This window comes from Rattus norvegicus, chromosome 1 (genome assembly GCF_036323735.1).
Source record: "Rattus norvegicus strain BN/NHsdMcwi chromosome 1, GRCr8, whole genome shotgun sequence".
Classification (NCBI taxonomy): domain Eukaryota; kingdom Metazoa; phylum Chordata; class Mammalia; order Rodentia; family Muridae; genus Rattus; species Rattus norvegicus.
The window spans coordinates 245392229-245414492 of NC_086019.1; the positions used below are offsets into that span (position 1 = coordinate 245392229).

The 22264-nt window shown below is 40.4% G+C and overlaps 1 protein-coding gene across 11 annotated transcripts in view; it reads right to left on the reverse strand.

Moving 5' to 3' along the window:
- Fra10ac1 (FRA10A associated CGG repeat 1) overlaps positions 1-21651 on the reverse strand; it is a 32342-nt gene extending 10691 nt beyond the window's left edge. For 4 of the 11 annotated variants that reach the window (XM_008760371.4, XM_039085637.2, XM_039085666.2 and 1 more), the window contains exons 1-10: positions 20528-21651; positions 18929-19005; positions 16638-16733; positions 16466-16511; positions 13561-13637; positions 12344-12427; positions 11308-11392; positions 7269-7314; positions 4853-4966; positions 1817-1859 (exon numbers count right to left, since the gene is read on the reverse strand). In XM_008760371.4, the coding sequence (XP_008758593.1) occupies positions 1817-1859; positions 4853-4966; positions 7269-7314; positions 11308-11392; positions 12344-12427; positions 13561-13637; positions 16466-16511; positions 16638-16733; positions 18929-19005; positions 20528-20548 (689 nt within the window). In that variant the 5' untranslated portion in view covers positions 20549-21651. The remainder of the gene's footprint in view (positions 1-1816; positions 1860-4852; positions 4967-7268; positions 7315-11307; positions 11393-12343; positions 12428-13560; positions 13638-16465; positions 16512-16637; positions 16734-18928; positions 19006-20527) is intronic. The other 7 variants (XM_008760372.4, XM_039085649.2, XM_039085669.2 and 4 more) reach the window with 5 other exon arrangements.
- Between the last annotated feature and the right edge of the window lie 613 nt (positions 21652-22264).

The window sequence follows — 22264 nt, forward strand, 5'->3', positions numbered from 1 at the left end:
CAAACAGTGCACTTTTAATGTCCATTCCCTTTCCCAGCATGCAACTCATATCCACTGAGCACTGAGAAGTGCTGTGATGGATCTAGTCCACAGTGAGAGGACGCTCTTTTTTCAGAATAAAGACTATAGTAAACATGTCTAGGAATGGAGATAAAGTGCTTACACTTAACTCAGGGTCATCATTAAAGAACTTCTAATTTACCTTCTCATTGCTCTGGCTTTACCTCTTCTAGGCCAGGTTTACAACAGCACATTCTTGGTCAGTATGACAAGTGAGAAGCAATTAATTTTAATTGCTTAAGAAAAGAAGCATGGGAAAACAGCCCGCAAGTATTTGCTTGATAGACTTCTGCCTAAGAAACCCATGCTGATGTTATCATGCTGGCACAGCAGTTAATCATACTTGGTCTTTTATCAAAGTCATTCTAATTTTGAAATGACACTCAAAAGGGAAAGTCACAAAATACCTTCAGCCTCTCAGCATCACTGACAGAAAGAGGAAATTAAGGTTTGGGCTGGCCAATCAAGTATCATAAAAAATCCTGCTGGTTTTAAAAATGTATTGTTTATTTGTAGCAGATAAAACACAATGTAGACATGCTTACACTAAAACTTTATAAGCCACGTGCTAGCATACACTTAGAACCCCAGCACTCAAGAGGCTGAGACACAGGAATCACAAATTTGAGGCTAGCCTCAGATGCATTCTGAATTGAAAGCCAGTCTTCCTCAAAAATGAAACAAAACAACAAAACAAAAAATAAGCAAATAACAAGATAAAACCGAGACAAATATTCCCCACATGAAGGGTGTGGTGCAGGCCAGTGGTACTCCTAACTCACTCAACACAGCAGACACATCCAGATGACCTGACTTTATCAATGTCTCTCTTATCATTGAGAAACTCTAGCTAAAAGTCTATTTGACCCAGCACTAGGGAGGCAGAGGCAGGCATATCTCTGTGAGTTAGAGGCCAGTCTGGCCTACAGAGTGAGTTCCAGGACAGCCAGGGATACACAGAGAAACCCTGACTTGAAAAACAAAACGACAGGGCTGGAGAGATGGCTCAGTGGTTAAGAGCACTGACTGCTCTTCCAGAGGTCCTGAGTCCAAATCCCAGCAACCACATGGTGACTCACAACCATCTGTAATGAGATCTGACGCCCTCTTCTGGTGTGTCTGAAGACAGCAACAGTGTACATATATAATAAATAAATATTATAATAATAAATATTAAATATAAATTTAAAAAAGTTTGTTTAAAAGTCACAAGAAGGACTGGAAAGGACTGGAAGATGGCTCCCAAGAATCCACATAAATGTCAGGTGTGACCATGTTTACTGATAATCTCGGTGCTTGGAGCAGGAAGGTGGAGACAGGAGCATCACTGTGGCTCACCAATTAGACTAGTCAAAAATGGCAAGCTCCAGGTTTAGTGAGAGACCTTGTCTTAAGTGAGTAATGGAGAGAAAGTCAGAGAGCACAACACTCAGTGTCCTCCTTTAGCTTCCCAGGAAACACGTGGGCACACAGGTACAGAGGTACTTGGGCACGCAGGTACACAGGCATGCACACATGCTCCATTTATGCAGCCAGATTTATAACATCACTTCTAGGGCTGTTACAGTGTCTGGCCACTGGCTCCAAATTAACCACAGGCACCTACTGCCCCACATAGACCTTCGCATATAAACTTGCTTGGGTGATGCTCTCTATTCTCTAAACAAATCCACTTTCCAAACTGAGATTTAGACACTCAGTGTGATATGGCCTAGGTTACTAAACATGAAAAATGGCGTTTTAAAAGAAAAATTACCTGTGATGAAAATTTAATTTAAAGGAACATTCTTGGCATAATCCTAAAAGAGAAAAAAATACTACTGAGCTTCTGAATCCATGTAATTGTATTGCTACTCTATTTTAATTATAATTTCTCATGTTCTTATACCCCTTACTATACACTTAAAATAAAATAATACAAAGAAAATAATAATATTAAATCTCAAAATTATATTACAACGTTTGAGGATTGAAAATATTTTAACAATGCTTTGTTTTAAATTTTTTTCATACATTTGATCATATTCTTTCCCCTCCCTCAGTTCCTCCAAAATCCTACCTCCCTACCCACCCCACTTCATATTTTCTCTCTCTTTTGAAAAGAAAGTATTACTCAACTAAAGAAAGCTTATTTTCCCCTTTCCCAGCAGCTACCAATCACAAACAGCTTCCTGGTTAGGGGTAGGACTTTGTACCCACTTCCCCACGTCAGTGCTGGGATTCTAACTGGTTTGTCTTTGTGAGTTCATATGCGCATCAGCCCTGTTAAATCTGGAAGTGCTGTTTTAAAGGTGCTTTAAAAAGTCTTACCCATTGTGTCATAGAGAAAATTAGTATCTGACATCAAAGATCTCTCTTAATATAACAACATGATGTAATAATATGCACATATCAATGATAATGATTATTGTTATTATTTGGGTATAGCATCTCTAATGTGTTTAAGTAAACAGAGAATCTTCAAATACTTCCACTACAAATACTTCTTCTTTTCCCTAGTCTCATTCCAAACTAGTTGACTTTTCCAGACAGGTGCTTCTAAGAGGAACTCACACAAACCAGTCTGTACTAACAGGAGTAGACTGAAAACTCTATTACAGAGCCAGAAAAGCTGATGGTCATAAAAGTAAGGAAGCAACTGAAAGATAAAAACGAATTAAAAAACAAACAAAACAGTATAACACTGCAAACCACAGTTATGGGAAACTGTTGTCTGCTGGCGAGCTCCAAGTTCAGCAAGAGACCTGGTCTTGAGCAGTGCTGAGAAACTCAGAACAACACTCAAAGTAACATTTATCTCTAAACTTGTTCTTTCTTTTTAAAAGTTATATGTATGAGAGTTTTGTCTACATACATGCCACGTGCATATATGCTGCCTGTGTAGGCCAGAAGAGGGCACTGGACCCCCGGAACTGGAGTTACAGAGGGTTGTGAATCATCATATAGCTACTGGGGATCAAACCTGGGTCATCTGGAAGAGCGCCAATGCTCTTGAGCTCTGAGCCATCTCTCCAGTCCCTCATCACTGTTTCCCAATTACATTTCATTTATTTTGTGGAAAGGGGATGTGCATGCACCACAGTGAGTGTATGGAGGTCTGTGTACAGCTTACAGAGTCAGTTGTCTCCTTCCACCATGTGGGTTCCAGGGAATAAACACAAGTCGTCAAGCTAGGCCGTCTCACTAGCCCATCTCTATATTAAACAATACTGACTAGTGCTGCTGCTCCTCGTTGCCCATCACAACCAGAAGGGAAGGCTCTATTGAAGATGCCATATGCTTTGCTTGTGTGAAAAAGAAAGCTGAAGTGGAGCTGGAAGCTTCCTGTCCACAGGTGAGCTTTCATAGTGCTGGAAGGTACTGTGCAGGTTGCTCTGGGAGGATTGTCATCAATGGCCTTACTCAGCTATGAATCCTTCATGTTACACAACCCAACTCCCTGGCATGATGTGTCCACTGGTGTTACAGTGGCATGACCATCATGGGGTAAGCAGCTGATTTTGGATGGTATTTAAGCCTCACTCTACAGGAGAAAATTCACATGAAGTGCTAGAAACCTTACTCTAAATCTGGTCACGAGCATGTGGCAGGTTCTGGTAGGGAAGCTATTGCTATTGCTTTCCTGAATAGTCTGGTGTGCTTCTCAAATCATCTCCTAATTACTCAGAATGGTGCTAGGGTCAACTTTTTGGCAGTGGGAGACAATTATGAGTGCAGTTAGGGTGCAGAGATTCATAACTGGTCAAAGGACTGAGAATAACTGGCTCAGCTCTTAATAGGGCACCGATATTAGAACTCCCAAGGCCCAAAGCAGAAGAGAAAAAAAGAAGATCCAGAGGTTGCACAGTATGTCTTATAACTCTGTCCTCTGAGCATGACATAACTACTACACCCTTCAACTCTGGGCAGCCGTGATTACTTGTACAAAACCTGCAGACTATTAAATGCATGGAGTTGGGGAAGACTCACGAGTCTGTACTCCTGAAGATTTCTTCAGAGGTGTAGCACCTGGTAAGTAGGGTCCTGTAAATAATCCCTCACCATGTAAGTAGCCCTAACTACACATACTGGGTCACACACACATGTACATACACATATATACACGCATACACACACGAACACACACACACACACGCATACACACACGCACACAGGAGGGCCAATGAGGAAGAAAAAGGGGATCAGTCAGTGTGTGAGGATGAGAGAGTAAGTGGGCAAATATATATGGATATATAGGCATGTGTATATATGTGTATGTGTGTGTATATATGTGTGTGTGTGTATGTATATGTGTGTGTGTGTGTGTGTGTGTATAGGCATGAAAATGTCATAGTGAAACCCATTATTAAGTAAAATTAATATATTATATAAGTTAGTTAAGTAAAAACTTTTTTAAAAGGATACTTTCCCAAAATTTTCACTCACTATCAAAGAGGAAATTTATTTATGGCTGATACATTATGGCTACAGAATCAGACGTAAGTTCTACACTGCCTTTTCTGACACTGCTACTTAGACTCCTAATCTAGTGCCATCCTCAAGGTTGTGGCAGCTCACTCTACAAGCTACCAGCTGAAGTCTGACATTAGAGCTGTCTTATCAAGGCGCTTCCACAATGCTAAAGACTTTGGGTTCAAAATTTATTTGAGGTTTGGAGAAACTACAAGGAAAAAGAATACTTTCAGGAAAACATTCTTTTTAATTAAATTATAAATAGTACACACATTTTTCAATTCTAAATTCAAGGTAAACTGGGAAGAAATCAACTGCATCTCCACTGAACACAACTTACTTAACTTAACAAGCGCATTTCTCTTTTCACCATGCTCAGTATAACCAAAGTTGACTTCCCAGCTCTTCAAACCTTCTTTTTCATCACAACACTTATTTCCACAAAAAAACTGGCCTGCAAAAGAAAGGACTGTCACCCACAGTGCACAACAGGATTTGCCTACAAACGTATCCCTCTCAAATTTTCATTAAAAAAATGTAAATAAATTTAATACAAATTCAGCATGAAAAATAATTGACCACAATAATTATAGCATGCATATACAAAGTATGAAATCAAAGAGATGCTTTTTTTTCTTTTGCAATGGGAACTGAACCCAGGATCTTGTGCATGCAAAATATTTGCTTTACCATTAAACCACATCCCAGGTTTTTAAAAAACAAAAACCCAAAAACTATTATTCTTTCTTGCTTGCTAGAGTTGAGCTCTTAAAATAAAAACTGCGACAGTTTTTATTTCCTGTTGGTAAACTGTTTAAGTAGAATTTTAATGAGCCTATATTAGAGAATCTTACACTTTGCAAAATGAAAATATTAAGTGTATTAATTATAACCCTGAAAAAGATCATTTCCCAAAATACATGCTCTTACGCATGACATGAATCCTTTCAGTATTTAACTAAATGTTAAAATCAATGTTTTCAAGTATACCATTTACTTAAAATTCTAGCTAAAAACTTCTAACTAAAAACTTCTAAGGACAAAAAAAAAAATACGAGACAAGAAAGGACAACTCAAAACTCTATTTTGGCAGAAAAAGAGAAAGCACAAAATGATTTATACAAAGAACAATCTCCACCACAGTAATTTGTAACAAGAGTAACAAATAGAAACCATGAATGCCTTTTAATAAAATGCAAGACTGCCAAAATGAAATTCTAACATCAGCATCCAAAAGGCTAATTTGTAACTAAGTCTTTTGAAACAGGATCTATCACATGTACCCAGACTAACCTTACACTTACCATGTAGCAGAGGATGACTCCAACTTCAAACACATTTTTTGCATGTATGTATGTAAGTATGTATGTGTATATGTACGTATGTGTGTCTGTGTTTGTATGTGTGTCTGGGTATCTATCTATCTAGTGTGTGTGTATACAAACATGTCATGCCATGAACTGTGTAAGGAAGTCACAGAATGGCTGCACACGCCATCCCAGAAGAAGAGCTAATTAAATAAGCATGCGTTTAGCATGTTTAGTGATGTCTGTTAAACCGCAACCCCAACCTTCTGTTCCAACAGAGCAACGGCCTGTTCCAGCTTCCCCACTACTCCTACATTCACTTAAGAACTTAGAGGATGCCTGTCATTTGTTAAAGGCAGTTTCATATACTCTCCTAAAAATTTTACTTGACAAAATTAATAGATATTTTTATTACTGACATTTCAGATCTCTCACAATTTTAAGTAAAGATATAAAATAAAACATGACCTTAAGACAACTTTTGAATTGCCTTATTTTTTAAAATGTTTACTTAGCTGGAGGTTGGGAGAGTAGAGGGGAAGGGGGAGCTGGGGGTGGTGGTGGCAGTGGTGCCCACCTTTAATTCCAGCAACCAGGAAGCAGAGGCAGGGGGATCTCAAGTTCCTAGCCAGCTTCATTCACAGAGCAAGTTCCAGGACAGCCAGGGCTACACAGAAAAACTCTTGTCTCGAAAAAAGGAAAAGCCAGAGAAGTGTATTTAGCATTGTGTGTGCATGGCATGCCTGTGGGGACAGAGGACAAATCTGCTGAGTGTTCCCTCCTTCAACTCTAGCTTCCAGGGATTGAAATGAAGTTGTGAGGCGGGTGTGGCAAGTGTCCTTATCCACAGGCCACCTCACGGACCTGAGGGCTGCTTTACTTCATTCTCCTCCCTTCTCTGCCTTCATCACTCACAGACAACATCCCTGCCAATTACATAAGTGCACGTCAGGCCTGGTGCTGGGAGAGGTAAGAAGGCTCCACATCCCCTGGAACTGGGGGCCTTTGACCACCCTGAATGTTTGATGTTTTGATATTGGACTAAATATTTGAGTTCAACCTAGAAGTAGTCTGTATAAAACTTCTACTGGGTTCATGTATGATATTTAAGTTCTACTTCCAAAATATTGATTTTTGTTGGAATATTGTACTACCAATATTTTATTATAATTGTTAATCAAGCACTCACTTGTTCCTTGTTATTAAATCTTTAATTCTATAACATTGTCCACATATCTTCAATATTCTAAGGACCAAATTCTAAAGAAGTCATGAAAGCATTAAATTCTGATCTTTGCTAATAATATATTTATCAGAAATAAATTTTCCCAAACTTTATTTTAGATAATAATTTATTGTTTACAAGCAGGAAAAATCTCACCTAGTGATTTTAATTCATAACAAAAAAAGCTATATTCTATTAGAAAGTAAAATTTTTTAAAAAGTTACCTTTTCCTGAAATTACTTCTTTTTCTATTCGCCACCTAAATCCAAACTGGCAAAAAAAAAAAGTATATTTATATAAAAATAAATGCAAATACAAAATTTAAATTAATATATGTACATATCTAAACACGAAGTCAAGGATGATGACATTTTCAGCCTGAAAAATAACCTTAATTATTATTGTGATGGCTTTTTCTCTTTTTACAGAAACTTAAGGCTATCTCCCAACAATTACCAACCTCTGTTAAAAACGACTGTTCAAATGCCTAACTGCTGCAGGAGTTGAGGGGAACATCTGTACTTAAAATCTATGCGGAGTATGCAGTACTAACAAGAATGGGGTGCTGTGGTTAGAGCCAAGGGTATTACCTGAGAACCAGTATTCTAAGAAAGAATTCAGGGGCCAGAGAGATGGCTCAGAGTGTGAGAGCACTGGCTGCTACTGCAGACAACCAGGCTCAACTCCCAGCACCCGTGTAGTGGCTCGTAACTGCCTCCCACTCCATCTCAAAGGAGCTGACATCTTCCTGCCTCCACGGGCACTGCACACATGTGGTACACAAACATACATGCAGGCAAAACAGACATACACATTTTTTAAAGGGGGAAATAGAAATAATTCAGATAAAACATTCAATTTCTTGTTACCATTCAGCTTAAGTTTTTAATCATTTATTTCTTAATTTGCCAAATTTATGTATCTTAAGTTCATATTAAGATTCAAAAAAATGTCAAAACATTATAGTTAAAATGTAAATAAAAATGAAATTCTCCAAGTCTGTGGGGAAAAAAGTAGAATAAATAAGTATCAAAAAAGAGGTAAAAACTTTAAAATTTTATGCTCAAGCTTACATCTGTGTGTAGATTACATACATTCAACACTGTCTCGGAGTGTCTATGAAGTACTAGCAGGAGTTTCCCTTTTCTTTCATTCAGTAATCTATTTAACAGATCTGTTTGTTAAGCGACTACTTACTAGACTTGTATTTCCAATGAGAATGACAGGTAATTATTAACCATGGGACTGAGGAAGTGGCTCCGCCGAGAGTACGTAGTGCTGCTGCAGAAGACCAGGGTCCAATCTCCACAGATGGATCACAACCATCTGTGCCTCCAGTACTCGGGCGTCTGACACTTCTCGTCTCCACAGGCACAATACACCCATGCAGTACACATATACGCATGCAGGCAAACACTCATACACATACAACAAAAATAAATAAATCTTCACCGGGCAATATCCATCAGGAGGAAAGTTATAATCTTACGGGGAATAAGAAGCTACCCTGTGTCACCTCCGTAACCTCTGTATCCTTATAACCTTTCCCAGTTCTTCCCACTGGAGTCAAGCTGCAGCTACTCAAGGGTTGGTCGGTCCTGAACCCTGCTTCCTGCAACACAAATCCTGTCTACTTGGACTTTTTGTAAAAGAAAAATAGTTTTTGACTAATTTTTTTAAAAGATTTATTTATTTATATGTAAGTACACTATAGCTGTCTTCAGACACACCAGAGGAGGGCATCGGATCCCATTACAGATGGTTGTGAGCCACCATGTGGTTGCTGGGATTTGAACTCAGGACCTCTGGAAGAGCAGCCAGTGCTCTTAACCTCTGAGCCATCTCTCCAGCCCCTGCTTTTGGCTCATTTAAGGAGGTGTTTTTCCTTATGATTATGGCTGAATCTAATTCTAGTTGAAAGATGAACTCAAATACAGTGCCAAATATGAAAAGTTTTCAGAGAAAATAGCAGGAATGCAGAGTAAAAGAAGAGTCATTAGACGTGCCTTAAGTATCTACTCTGTAGAGCTGCAACAAATACAACCCCTCCAATCTTCCTATTCTCTCATTTCCACACGCAAACCCAAGTCATAATTTATTATCCCTTGTCTTCATTTCACATGCAGTTACCACCTTCTAGTAAAATACAATTTCTATCAAAATTATTCTCCTTAAGGTAGTCACACGAGTGCATGCACACACGTGTATGGGGCCAGAAGCGAGGCAGAAGAGTGGCTTAGATGCCTTACTCACCCTTACCTATTCCTTTGAAGCAGGGTCTCTCTTCTTGACCCTCAGCCTTGCAATTTTGCTGGGAACGGGGGATAGGATGGAAGCTAGCAAGCCCCAGAGATCTTCCTACCTCTGACTACATCCAGCTGGTACTGCAGGGTGCGTGCGTGTGTGTGTGTGTGCGTGCGTGTGTGTGCGTGTGCGTGCGTGTGTGCGTGCGCGTGTGTGTGCACGTGTGTGTGTGCGCGTGTGTGTGCGTGTGTGTGCGTATGTGCACGTGTGTGTGTGCGCGTGTGTGTGCGCGTGTGTGCGTGTGTGCACGTGTGTGTGTGTGCGCGTGTGTGTGTGCGTGTGTGTGTGTGCGTGTGCACGTGTGTGTGCGTGTGTGTGTGCGTGTGTGTGTGTGCACGTGTGTGCGCGTGTGTGTGCGTGTGCGCGTGCGTGTGCGTGCGTGTGTGCGTGTGCACGTGTGTGTGTGCGCATGTGTGTGCGTGTGTGTGTGCGTGTGTGTGTGCGTGTGCGCGTGCGTGTGTGTGTGCGCGTGTGTGCGTGTGTGCGCGTGTGTGTGTGCGCGTGTGTGTACGTGTGTGCGTGTGTGCGTGTGTGTGCGTGTGTGCGTGCGCGTGTGTGTGTGCGTGTGTGTGCGTGCGTGTGTGTGCGTGCGTGTGTGCGTGTGTGTGCGTGTGCGTGCGTGTGTGTGTGCGTGCGTGTGCGTGCGTGCGTGTGTTTACATATGTGTGGTTGCCTGCCTTGTTACATGGGTGTTGAAGTCCAAACTCTGGTCCTCGGGTCCTTATGACTCCCCAGCAAGCACACTGAGCCACCTTTCCAGCTCCCTGATTCTAGTAACTGTTCTAAAATAGAGACTTTAAACACTTGCTGTATCATCTCTTCTCCTCAGCTAGACTACAACACTGTTTTTGACAGTATCTCCCTCAAACTTGCTATGCAGCTTAGGCTGGCTCCTGCCACTACCTATTGAGTGCTGGGTCTACAGTTGTACACCACACCCATCTGGACTGCAGCTTTTTCTAAAGAACAGTCACTATAGTGTCCAGTCCAATTTCAATAAATACTGGAATGTGTCATAAAAAAATCTATGGCTTAAAAATCTACGTTGCCACATGACCCTAGAAAGGTATTTCAGACTTGGTTGACAATCTAGTAATTGCAAGTAGCCCGGGTTGCTGTGCTGGCCCCAGGTTAGTTACTGTGGTGATTAGCTGGTACAGACAAGCGCTATGGCACAGCACTCACAACTCATTTGTCAGGAACTGAGAAGTCTTTGGTCCACCACAACCACACAGATTTGTATCAGGAAAATGCAAAGTAATTATTGCTACTGTCTGTACAGAACCAGAAAACAACTCACAAACTAAAGACACTAAAGAAATTAAAATAAAAAAATCCTCAGAATTTCTTTTAAGATAGTTGTTTATAAATGGATTTTTTTCTTAATAGAATACAAATATTCACTCATTCCTTTTGGTATTTCCAATTGATATCATCAATTCTTGGATTACCTTCTCTAGTTCCTACAGAAGTTGAGCTAGGAATAAAATTTGCTTTAATATAAACTAAAGATATAATGTGAAAAAGGGAATCTGTCACTACTAATGAGCACTGACTGAAAGTTAATTTTACCAAAATAGAAATATTTATGTAGCAAAAGTGCATCTGCCACTCCATAAATGGCAATCAATCAAAAAGCTGTTGATTTAAAATATGATCTATAAATGAGACATCATTCTGAAGTGTTTAATCACTAGAGGCTCAAGATGAGAGCCCGGATGGAATCCAGTTGCCAACTGTAATTTTAGACTTACAAACACAAAGCACCTATCCTTCATAAATCCCACAGACCCTTTAAACCCAAGAGCACAGAGGTTAAGCAGTCAAAATGATATTCCAAAGTTCAAGATAACAGATTCAAATCAGTGCCATGAAAGAATAATGTGGGTCATGGTAGTTAATAAGAATCAATGCTATAGTTGAACAAGAGCTCTAGCCATAAATATTCATAGGGCATACCTTATTTTCTTTGTATCTACTGAGATCTGCTATGCAATATTCCTTGAATAATTTATCATAGTATTTCTTTGCAAGTCTCTTCTCCCTAAATCCATAAAAAGTATGTATTATACATTCAGAAATCCAACCATAGTTTGCTACTTGGAAAAAATATCAAATAGATGATGTATATATGATATAAATATTAATGCTCAAAGAGGCCTAATACAGACAAATATGACGACTGTCTGGAGATGAACTGTTGCGGCTCTCAGAGAATGAGCTGGAGAATTACTCTTCATTTATTATCCTCAGTGATGTCTGACCTTGAAAACCACTTTCATGTATTTTACTTTCCCAAATTATTCAAAGCATTTTATAAGGAACACATAATAGCTTATTATAAGACAACAGACAATAGCATAATTATTTTGGAAGACTAGGTCAAACAATTACAATTGAAATTAAAATTGCCAAAGATTACAAACCAGAATCAAGAGTCCTAAATGTAGATTTCTCTTCTTGATTCAGAAACTGTCCACGAAAGAGCAGAACACCCTGATAAATGATGATTAAGACAACATGTATTGGGACTGCAGAGAGGGCTCAGTGGTTAAGAGCATGTGTTGTACTTCAAAAGACCTTAGTTCAGTTCCCAGCACCCATGCTAAGCTGCTCACAACCTCTTATAATTCTAGATCTGGACAATCGGATGGCTTCCTCTGGCCTCTATGGGTTCCCACAAACATATGTGTATAAAGGCATGCACCTGCTCACACAGAGACACACATACACACACACACACATAATAAAAGAGAAAACAGAGTAAGAAAGATAAGACTATAACACTTGTTCCATTAGATTCTAATGGCAAAAATCGCCAAGCCTTCAGACTGGCAAGCCAGTCTAATTAGGAAAGGCTCTGCCACGAATCCTGATGATCTGAGTTTAAGCCTGAGAAGCACATGGTGAAAGAACTCTTCCCAGTTGTCCTCTGCCCTACACACACACACACACACACACACACACACACACACACACACTAGAGTAAAATTACCAAGTCATGTCTGCTTCATCCTCCTCATTCCATAGGAATCTGTGATTTTCTCGTATAACATCCAGATCTGTCTTATCATTCTCCCTAGAAAATAAAAACTTTAATTTAGCATAAAAATAAAACTAGACAGATTTAGGCTAAACAGTGATGAAATTTTTGAAAATTTGAATAAAAATATAAAAAATATACTTTTATTTGGAAATTTTTAAATAAAACAAATATTTCAATATTTTTAGAAAGTACTTAAAAAATGAAAGGAGCGAGTTCTATAGAGAAACAAATCTGACCAACTCTATAGTGGGTTAGTTACACAAATGCGCTTTGCCACCAAAGCAAGGACACAAAAGCTCACATGGACACTGAGTGAGGAAATGTGAATAAAAACAAATTTCAGAACAGAGCTCTCAGTAGGACACAATGTTACATCACTTTACTAGGTTCCTGGAAAGACCGATAAAGGAAGAAAAGTAAAGAGGCCTGGCTTGCAAGCAGAATAAATAAACATTTGAGCGGTGTGGGCTCAGTGGACAGGGAAGATAAAAGTGGGGTGACTGAGGCAGTGTTAACGTCTTTAGGACTACCTACTCAGATGTCAAGTCAGAGAGAGTCCATGCAAGACTCAGAGCCTCAACAAAGGAAGCATCTTCTTGGATGGGAATCCCGAGTGAAGTTTCCTGATTGCCTTATTTTTTAAATAACACTTTTACTTTTGTGAGATTATAAATATTACATCATTTCCATCCTACCTTTTCTTCCTCCAACTCCTCTCACATACCCTCCCCACTGCTCTCCAATTCATGGCCACATTTTCAATTGTACCATGAAAGCTAGTCCTTAGAAAGGAGGCTTTCAGATCAGAATCATCTCGGGTCATCTGAACCCTGTGTCTAAGTGTCTGGTGTCCTCAGCAGTAGGGACTTCTTGGACCTCTGGAAGAGACCAAGGGCAACAGCAACAGACTGTGTTTGGGGAGTCTTTTGGACACTGCCTTATTTTTGCAAAAGCAATCCTGGACACTACTGTCTAAATGTGTCACTGCTTCAGAGGTCCCATCAACAAGACACAAGAGCAATTCTCACATGTACTGTTATTTCCAACATCATTCTTGTTCAATCATGAGGACACTCCCGAGGCCTGTTGCCAAGTAATTTACAATAGAGGCCTCGAAGATCATCTGCACTTGCCCTATCATCCTCTGTAAACTTCCCAATACTTACCCCAACCGCTTAAAGTCCTCTCTTTTGCCACCATAGTACAAAATATAGTCATTTACAAACTTTGTGTGCCTTTGATACTGAAATGCAAAACATTAAGGATTTTTGTAACTGTTCAGAAGTTGTTCCATTGTAATATATTACTAAATAAAAAGAAAACATGGCATGAGTCTATCTAGCATTTTTAAATGTGCAAATCATGAGGGACACCTGCACAGCAGACTTCCACTTTCTGCTGAAAACATTTCAAGCATGTATTACCTGTAATGTTTGGAACCTTTTTCATGCATGCATTATTCTGTGGTAAAATTGTATAGACTGAGGGGAAAGAGGGAGCTTTCTGTTCTGCTTCTAGACTGCACACAGCTTTATTCTCTCATCCAGTCTAATAATCAAACATGGAAATTGGGGCTTCTAAATTAATGGTAAAAATTAGAATTTATCTTCCATTATTACACAACGTAATAATTAATGATAAAGTATATAAATATAGGATATGTTTATAAAATTAAATCCCACGAACATTAAGGTTTCAAGAACGAAACACAAGCATAAGCAGTCAGGAGGGGAGGTACGCTGGCTCCCACTTCGAATACCAGCATTCAAGAGGCAGAGGCAGGGGGAGCAACTAGAGTTCCTGGCCAGCCTGGGCCTCAGGGTAAGAGAGTGTCTCAAACAGAAAAGAAATCACAGTAATATTTTTTCTTCTCTTTTTAATATTCAGAGAATCCACAAAACCGTATCTATTTTTCATGTGAAATAACAAGATATATGGACATTTAATGTTCACTTAAAAACCTTGGCAGCACTCTCCATACTCAGGCATGGGCAAACTGAGCTGTCTCAGCTTCAGGGATGACCTCCTTCAGACACAGTGATGTTCCTGACACAGTGTATTCTAATAGAGTACTTAATAAGGACATGAAACTAAGGGGGAGGCAGCCCAAACACCTCAAGGTCTGGGTTCAAACTCTCCAACTACCACAAATGGGCATGCTATTTGAACTCTTAATTTTTTCTGTTAGGAGCTAGATGACAAATTTTGCAGGCTTTGCAGTAGTGGTTTCTGCGGTCACTGCTCAGTAGGCTAATGTAACATGAGGCAGTCATAGGCAACTGGGAGGGCTGTGGTCAATACAACTTCTTCTTTTGCTTCTTGAGCAAAAACATGGTGGTGGGAGACAGAGTGAACAAAGAACTATTCCTCCTCCCTACCCCTGAAACTAACAAGTCCCACTTTGGGCATTATTATAAAAGGCACACCAGGGACTGCCCTTGTATTGAACTAATTCATTCCCATTCCCCAGGCTTGTTTTTTGTTTTGTTTTGTTTGGGGGGGGGGGTGTGCCTCATCTATCCAGTGAGACTAGCAACTTGAAAACACCAAAAGACACAAACTGAAACAATTACAACAGCCTGCTCTCCCTCACTGAAAAGCCAAGAGTAACTCTAGGAAGACTACTGTGGTGGATTGAATAGGTTGGCCCCTATATATCCATGTGTTTGAATGCTTGGTCACAGGAAGTGGCACTATTAGGAGGTATGGCCTTGTTGGAGGAGTGTGGCCTTGTTGGAAAAGATTTGTCACTATGCAGGTGGGCTTTGAAGTCTCCTATGCCCAAGCTCAGCCCAATCTGGGAGATATTCTCCTCCTGGTTGCTTGTGGGGGATGGGGGGGTCAGTTCCCTTCTGTTGACAACAGATCAAGATGCAGAACTCTCACCTCCTCCAGCACCATGTCTGCCTGCATGCTGTCATGCTTCCTGCCATGATGACAATGGACTGAACCTCTGAACTGTAAGCCAGCCCCAGTTACATGTTTTCTTTTATAAGAGTTGCCCTTGGTCAGGTCCCTTCATTATGAAACCTTAACTAAGACAGCCACTAACTTTTTGGTTTTTTTGTTTGTTTTGTTTTTGTGTTTTTGAGACAGGGTCAAACTATGTAGTTTTGGCTGGCTTGGAGCTTACTATGTAAACCATGCTAGCCTCAAATTCAGAGATCTGCCAGCTTCTGCCTTCTGAATGCTGGGATTGAAGGAGTGCACCACCACACCTAGCAAAATCACTGACTTTTAACATAGTGACTCTTCCACTATAGCTAAACACACCCCCAAACCGAGGTCCTCTACCATCCATGCCAGAAAAATAGCACCTATATTTTTATTCACATGAGGTGCCCTATTGCTCTCAATGAAATGTTAGATAAGGGATAACATGTTTAGCTAAGCTAAGCTTCCAAAGGGTAAGAGAGATTAAAAGAAAAATCTAGAACACAGTAATTTAAAGGAAAGGAACGACTCTAGTGTGGTGCTCCTTTCTGCAGTCCTGACCTGGGAGCGAACACTCAGGTCTTGCCTGGCCTCCCCTGTTCTCTAACAACCCGTAGTGGCGCGACGTCAGGGTAGCGGTGCACGACACAGCCTGACTTACAGCTTAAGTCTCCAGTCACACCTGAGGAACGGGCAACAGCAGGCCTAGAGGTGGCACTCAGACAGATTTAATTTTAAAACAGAAGTTTTGCAGAAAATTTAAAATAACCAAGAAGCAGGTAGAAAGGGAATAAATTAAAATGATACCAAAGAAGACGAGAACAGAAAAGGGAGATGCTGGGAGCCTGACAAGAACAGGCTGGAATACGTGTCAGTTCCTGGACTTTTTAAGTCTATTTGTAGACCACAACTACTATTTTTTCATTAAAAATGAATTTTTCTTCTAATTTTTTCTATATATTAGCAAAAGAGAATTACATCTGAAAATATAAATGGTAAACTTCTATATCAATAATCACTAACCTGTAAAAATAAAACTAGTCTACTTGACAAGATTTTGATGTTTAAAAGTTAGAAAACATGGCTAACAAGCAAAATACTCTATTAGTCATAAAAATAGGGCTATAAAAAGGATACAGCATCCATAGCTATGAGATGAAACCTTCTATTTCTTGCTTCTTCCCTGTTTAAAAGAGAAAAGTTTAAGTAAATTCAAATGTCCATATTTTATTAACATAACCAAACCCACAGGTTCTGAGACTATAAAACAGCTTAAACCGAAGACCGTCGTAACAGCAGAACACCATACCTGTCCAGCAAGTCTGCAGCAACTTGTTTATGGGCCACCTTTCCATATTTTTCTTTTTGAAATGGTTTTGTAAGCAGCAACTCATCTTCAACTGTCCTAGATAGTAAAAAGAAAAAGTGTTAAGAGCTAATTTTTCTTGAAGGATTCTGCCTGATTCCATGTTTGTAACTGCATGGCAGGTATTCTAACAGCGACCTCCACCTCAGCTCTTAGGACAGCGACCCCTGCTGGAGGAAGTGGATCGCTGCAGATGCATCGACATTCTATAACCCAGCCTCACTTTGTATCTGCTCTTGGCTTCCTGACTGCAGATACAATGTGTCCAGCTACTTCATGCTCCTGCCTCCACATGTTACTCCTTCTCACTGAACCCCTTCTTAAATCTTGACCCAAAACAAATTTTTCAGTTTCTTTTTGTCAGGTACAGGTTCACATCAAGGAAAGTAACTAACACAAAGTAAGGGTTTAACTTTAAAAGAGTTTCTGATCTTTTTTTTTTTTTTTTTGGTTCTTTTTTTTTTGGAGCTGGGGACCGAACCCAGGGCCTTGCGCTTCCTAGGTAAGCGCTCTACCACTGAGCTAAATCCCCAGCCCCGAGTTTCTGATCTTTAATGAAACATTTTGTTTCTTAATTTTATTTAATACTTATAAAATAGAAAAGATTAAATAAAATGGCTAGTTCTAATCAGCAGGTTCCTAGTTCAGTTCCTGACTCAATTATTTACCACCCTAAGTTATTTATTTATAAAGTAGGAATAAAGAAAACTCAAGAGTTAAAAAATATGGAAAGGAAAGTTTGACTATAGAAGACAAATGATCGGCCTTACTGATATAAATAAACAGAAGCCTAGACCATAGCACCCAACTAAACCTGCTCAAATTCTATTCGTAAGCCATTTCTTTCGAGGGAGGATCCTTAGTATCCCAGGATGGCCCAGAAATCACTATGTAACCAAGGACAAACCTGAACTGATGATCCTTAATCTACCTCTCAAGAGCATGTGCCACTTTCCTTTGTTTAACACAGCACTGGGACAACCTGGGGCTTCATATATCCTAGACAAACATTCTACCAACTTAGTTATATCCTCAGACCAGAAAGTAACATTTCTTAGTGAAAATCTACCAAAAAAAAAAGAAAGAAAGAAAGAAAAGAAAAGAAAAAGAAAAAAGAAAGAAAAGAAAAGAAAAAGAAAAAAGAAAGAAAGAAAGAAAAGAAAAGAAAAAAGAGAACAGGGCTGGAGAGATGGCTCAGTGGTTAAAGGCACCATCTGCTCTTACAGAGATTCTGAGTTCAAATCTCAGCAACCACATGGTGGCTCACAACCATCTTAATGGGTTCCAATGCCTTCTTCTGGTGTGTCTGAAGATAGCTACAGTGTACTCATATAAATAACATAAGTAAATCTTTTTTTAAAAAGAAATAAATCTAAAAAACATACATTGTTATAATAATTCATAATTTTACTATTGTTATTGATAAAGACTGACGATCTTCTAAAACATTCAGTCCTAGTTAGTGATAACATATTAGTCTCACTATAGAATAATAAACCAAATTCTCTAAGTTCTGCTACTATGAATCAAGCACTCCTATGTTACTACATAACATGAAATGTCTAAGTCCTGATAGCTAAGAACAATGCTCCCAAACACAGCAATCTGGTGAAGATGTAGCCTCCGGGTGGGCATGGCAGTCCATACCTGGAATCCCAGCATTTTTGAAGCTAACCAAGATTGTGTCATAGGACAGCCTGGGTTAAATAGGGAATTCCAGGCCAGCCTGAACATAATACAACCGTCTCAGGAAACAAAAATGACAACAAAAGACTGGGTGAGGCCCAGGCTTTGATGCTAGAGGATCTTGGTCCCCCCAATTCTGACCTGCTCGTTCAAGTAAACATCATAACTGCTCTGAATTACAGTTCACCCTCCACATGGACCTCACTGGGAAGACAAGCACTAGCAAATAGGCCTCCTTTAAGCTGTGACATCTGCAGGCACACACTACTAACAAATGAAAAAACAAACAAAACAAAACAAAAAACCATGCAATAGAGGAATCTTTCCTTTTCCCTCTATCCCTTTCAATAAAATCCTTCACAACAAAACTTCATTTTTCCCACAACTACTTCCCAATTGAAATCCATTTATTACGGTGTAATGAATAAAACCTCACTTGCTACAGCACTTGTTCCCATACAAAGTCAATCCAAAACCTTTCCATATTATTTATTTATACTTCATGACCGTCTAGAAAGAATGCAAACTACGGATCAATAAAGACTTACTTCTTCCTCTTTTTGCTGGATCCTCCACCTTGCTCATCATCACTAAAATCAGAGTCATAGCCCCCATGCCCATGCATCTGCAAAAGAGTGCAAAGTCAGCTGTGCGGACCTGAGAAGTCAAACACTCAGGAAACACAAGAGTGAAGATTGAGTGATCTTAAACGGCTACAAGCTTTACAAGTCACGGTAGGCAGAGCGTGGTCTGTGGGCTAACAGCCACCTAACACTTTCACTCCCTTTGAAATACGTGGACAGATACTTGAGAAACGCACAAATGTTGTCTACCTTTAATTGCTGTCAAGGGAAAAAGGACATTAATCATGCTGTGGAGCAACTGCATGCAAGGGACGGCACTGCATCACTTTCATCTGTGTTACACACACCCTAGAGATGTTTCAGCCATTGACAGACCACCGGAAAAAAGTCGACGTTATTGCCTAGTACTTCCAACTATGTCTTTTACATGTGCAGCTATGCCTGGCTGTGCAAACACCATTTTAATTTTCTACAGTAATAATTAAAATAACATGCTCTATAGGTTCATAGCCTAGAAAGCTACTCTTTTGGGGGCTGTCTGTAGTATAGGTGTTTGATGGCTGTGCCACTGTAAGCATACTTGTGCTGACTTGATGCTTGAATAATGAAAAGTTGCAAGAAGGTATTTCAGTGTCTCTCTTGTTAAGCAATGAATGACTACATCCTTACTTTGTCATAAACACAGTGATAAGCACTCTATAAACCATGTTGATGATTTTTCAAGTTAAAAACAAGCGCTTGCATTTTAGGAAGGAAAATGTAGCTAAACTGATCTCCTTGACTCTTAAGGCCCCAGTTTCGACAATCTCTTGGGAATACTAGGCACACCTTGCCAGAACTAGTATTTGTAAACAGTATATTATCAACTGATTAAACATTTCCCTTTAAATTTTAAGCATGAGTTCTGTCTTAGGTCTCCTTAAAATAAGTTTCCTTACTCCTGGGCTTAGTCAGTTTTATTATTTTCAGACTGACATTCTTGGAATTGCTGAAAAGCTTCAGCTGTCAGTCAGTCAGCCGTGTCTGAAAAGGCATCTGATTCCAGCATCACACAGAGCTTGGAAAACACACACGAGCAAAGGTATAGATGATTTCACCATTGTATCAAGTTATCAATATTCAACTCCTACAGCTGAAAGGAGCCAGTCCAGGTCAAGTAATACTATTTTCTAGCTTTGGTATTTGTGTCAGCAAGTACACATAATTTGTAACACACATTAATAGGAATAAGGGTGGGCTGCAATCTCTACAGCTGAAAGGAACCAGTCCAGGTAAAGTGACATTAACTTTAGCATTTGTGTTGGCGAGTACAGCTAGGACAGCCAGTGTTTCCATTCTTGACTACCTTCCTTATGTCATTCCATCTGGTAAAGGAGATATGTCAAATCAGTAAATTCTGTTAGTCTCTGTAACTCCATTTTCAAACTTGGGTATACCTCTCTTCCCTATCCCACCAAATGCTAAAGAGAAGAGGACAGCCAAGCTTGATGGCACAGGTGTGCAGGCCCAGTTCCCACCTTCCCTGACTGACATCTGTCATTGCCTTATACACTTAGACTTCACCTCTATCCTCACTTGCTTCATAGCTGATGGAGGAAAACCCGCAGTGTGGGGCCTGGAGCTTTGCAGAATCTTCTCGGCTTCCCCGCTTATGTAAAGGTTAACATAAAGGTTATGTAAAGAAGTCCGGACGTCGCAGGAGTAAGACGTCGAGCTTAAAGAGTTTGGGTACGGTATCCAGTACAGTAAAACCTGTAAATCGAACTAGCAGATCATCTTGACCCCCTCATCCGTGATCCACTTCCCTGCTCCGAATGCCCATTTCTTTTTCCTCTGGCAGCTTCATCCATCCCATGACCTATCCTAACTCAGTAGCTTCACTAAAAAGCTCTCACTCAAATCATGCTACCAATCGACTGGAGTTAAGGAAAGCTCGAGAATGGGGCATCTGCTGCCTCCCGAAACTGTCAAAATAAAAATTAGAATCAACTCCTAGGAGGAACCAGTTTCAAAGTCCTCTCTGATACCAAATACGCCCACGGCTCTCCTTACACACCCCTTCCCTTCCGCTCCTCTCTGTCTGGCAAGTTCGCCCCAAGAGTCCTGACAGCTGCAGCGACGACCCACGGCCTCAGCGAGCCGCTGCAGGTCCGCGCCGGTCCTCCAGAGCCACGCAGCGTCGCCGCCCGCGCCACAGCCACCGCCCGCTGTACGCCTGTCCCTACGGGTACCGGCTGGGAACCGCTTCCGGCCCGGCTCAGAGGCGTGTCACATCTACAAGACACCTTCTCCGGCGTGCCGACGGTGTGCTGCAGCTAGAACGGCTCGGGGTAAACAAGGACGGCGGAAGAAAAGGGCCGGAAGAGGAAGCAGAGGCTCCCTGCTTTGGTCCTTCATTTTTCCTTTGAGCCATCTTCTTTTCCCTTTAGGGAGTCCAACATGTAGTACAATGTGGCACTGCCCAGTCCACATCCTTCTTTGGAAAATGTATCTGGCTATAGAAAAACAACAACAACAAAACAGAAAAACAAAAAACACCCCTGTCTGTCACCTGCGATCCTCTCTCTAGTAACCTTAGTAACGCCTCCACGGAGCATCCTCGCCCAGCTAGCGGCTCAGCCTCAGATCTGCCTTATAACCCCCTCCTTTTCCCCTACGAAAACAGTGCTCATAATTAGAACAAAAATAGCTTCTCCGCGTTCCGCCACCCACACAATAGATACTGTTCCAAATGCAGTGCTGGCTGTTGAAGAGATCGAGTTGGCGAGGAAGAGAAAAAATGGGGAATGAGAAAGATTTCACAGGGTCGCGGATTCTATGCCAGTAAGCGACCTAGCACACGCGGAAAGGGCATGCAATATAGAATTAAAAAAAAAAAAAAGACTAAGGCAGGCAAAATTAAATTATTTTAAGCTCCACTCGGTTCTTCCTGCATCATGCATATCCTACACAGTGATGTCCCATTCCTCTTTTCACTGGGTTCAGATCTTGTTTCCCTCTAGTACCAGCGGTTTTTCATCTCACCCTAGGCCGCCAACACTGTGTCTTTGAAATCACAGGAGCTACTAAAACATTTGCTGAATAAAACTGGCATGCTTCTCGCTTTTACAACGGACCCATTTTAAAGAAAAACTCTGAATCTTAATACACGTTCTTTTTAAATCTTTTACCTTAAACAGTATATTGACAATAGCCCTGTCAATCAGTTTAGGACTATTTTTATTCCTCGCAGCAAATTATAGATAAATCCTGATTTATGCAGAGCAGTGAATGTGGTCTTGTTAATTACATGATTATAAA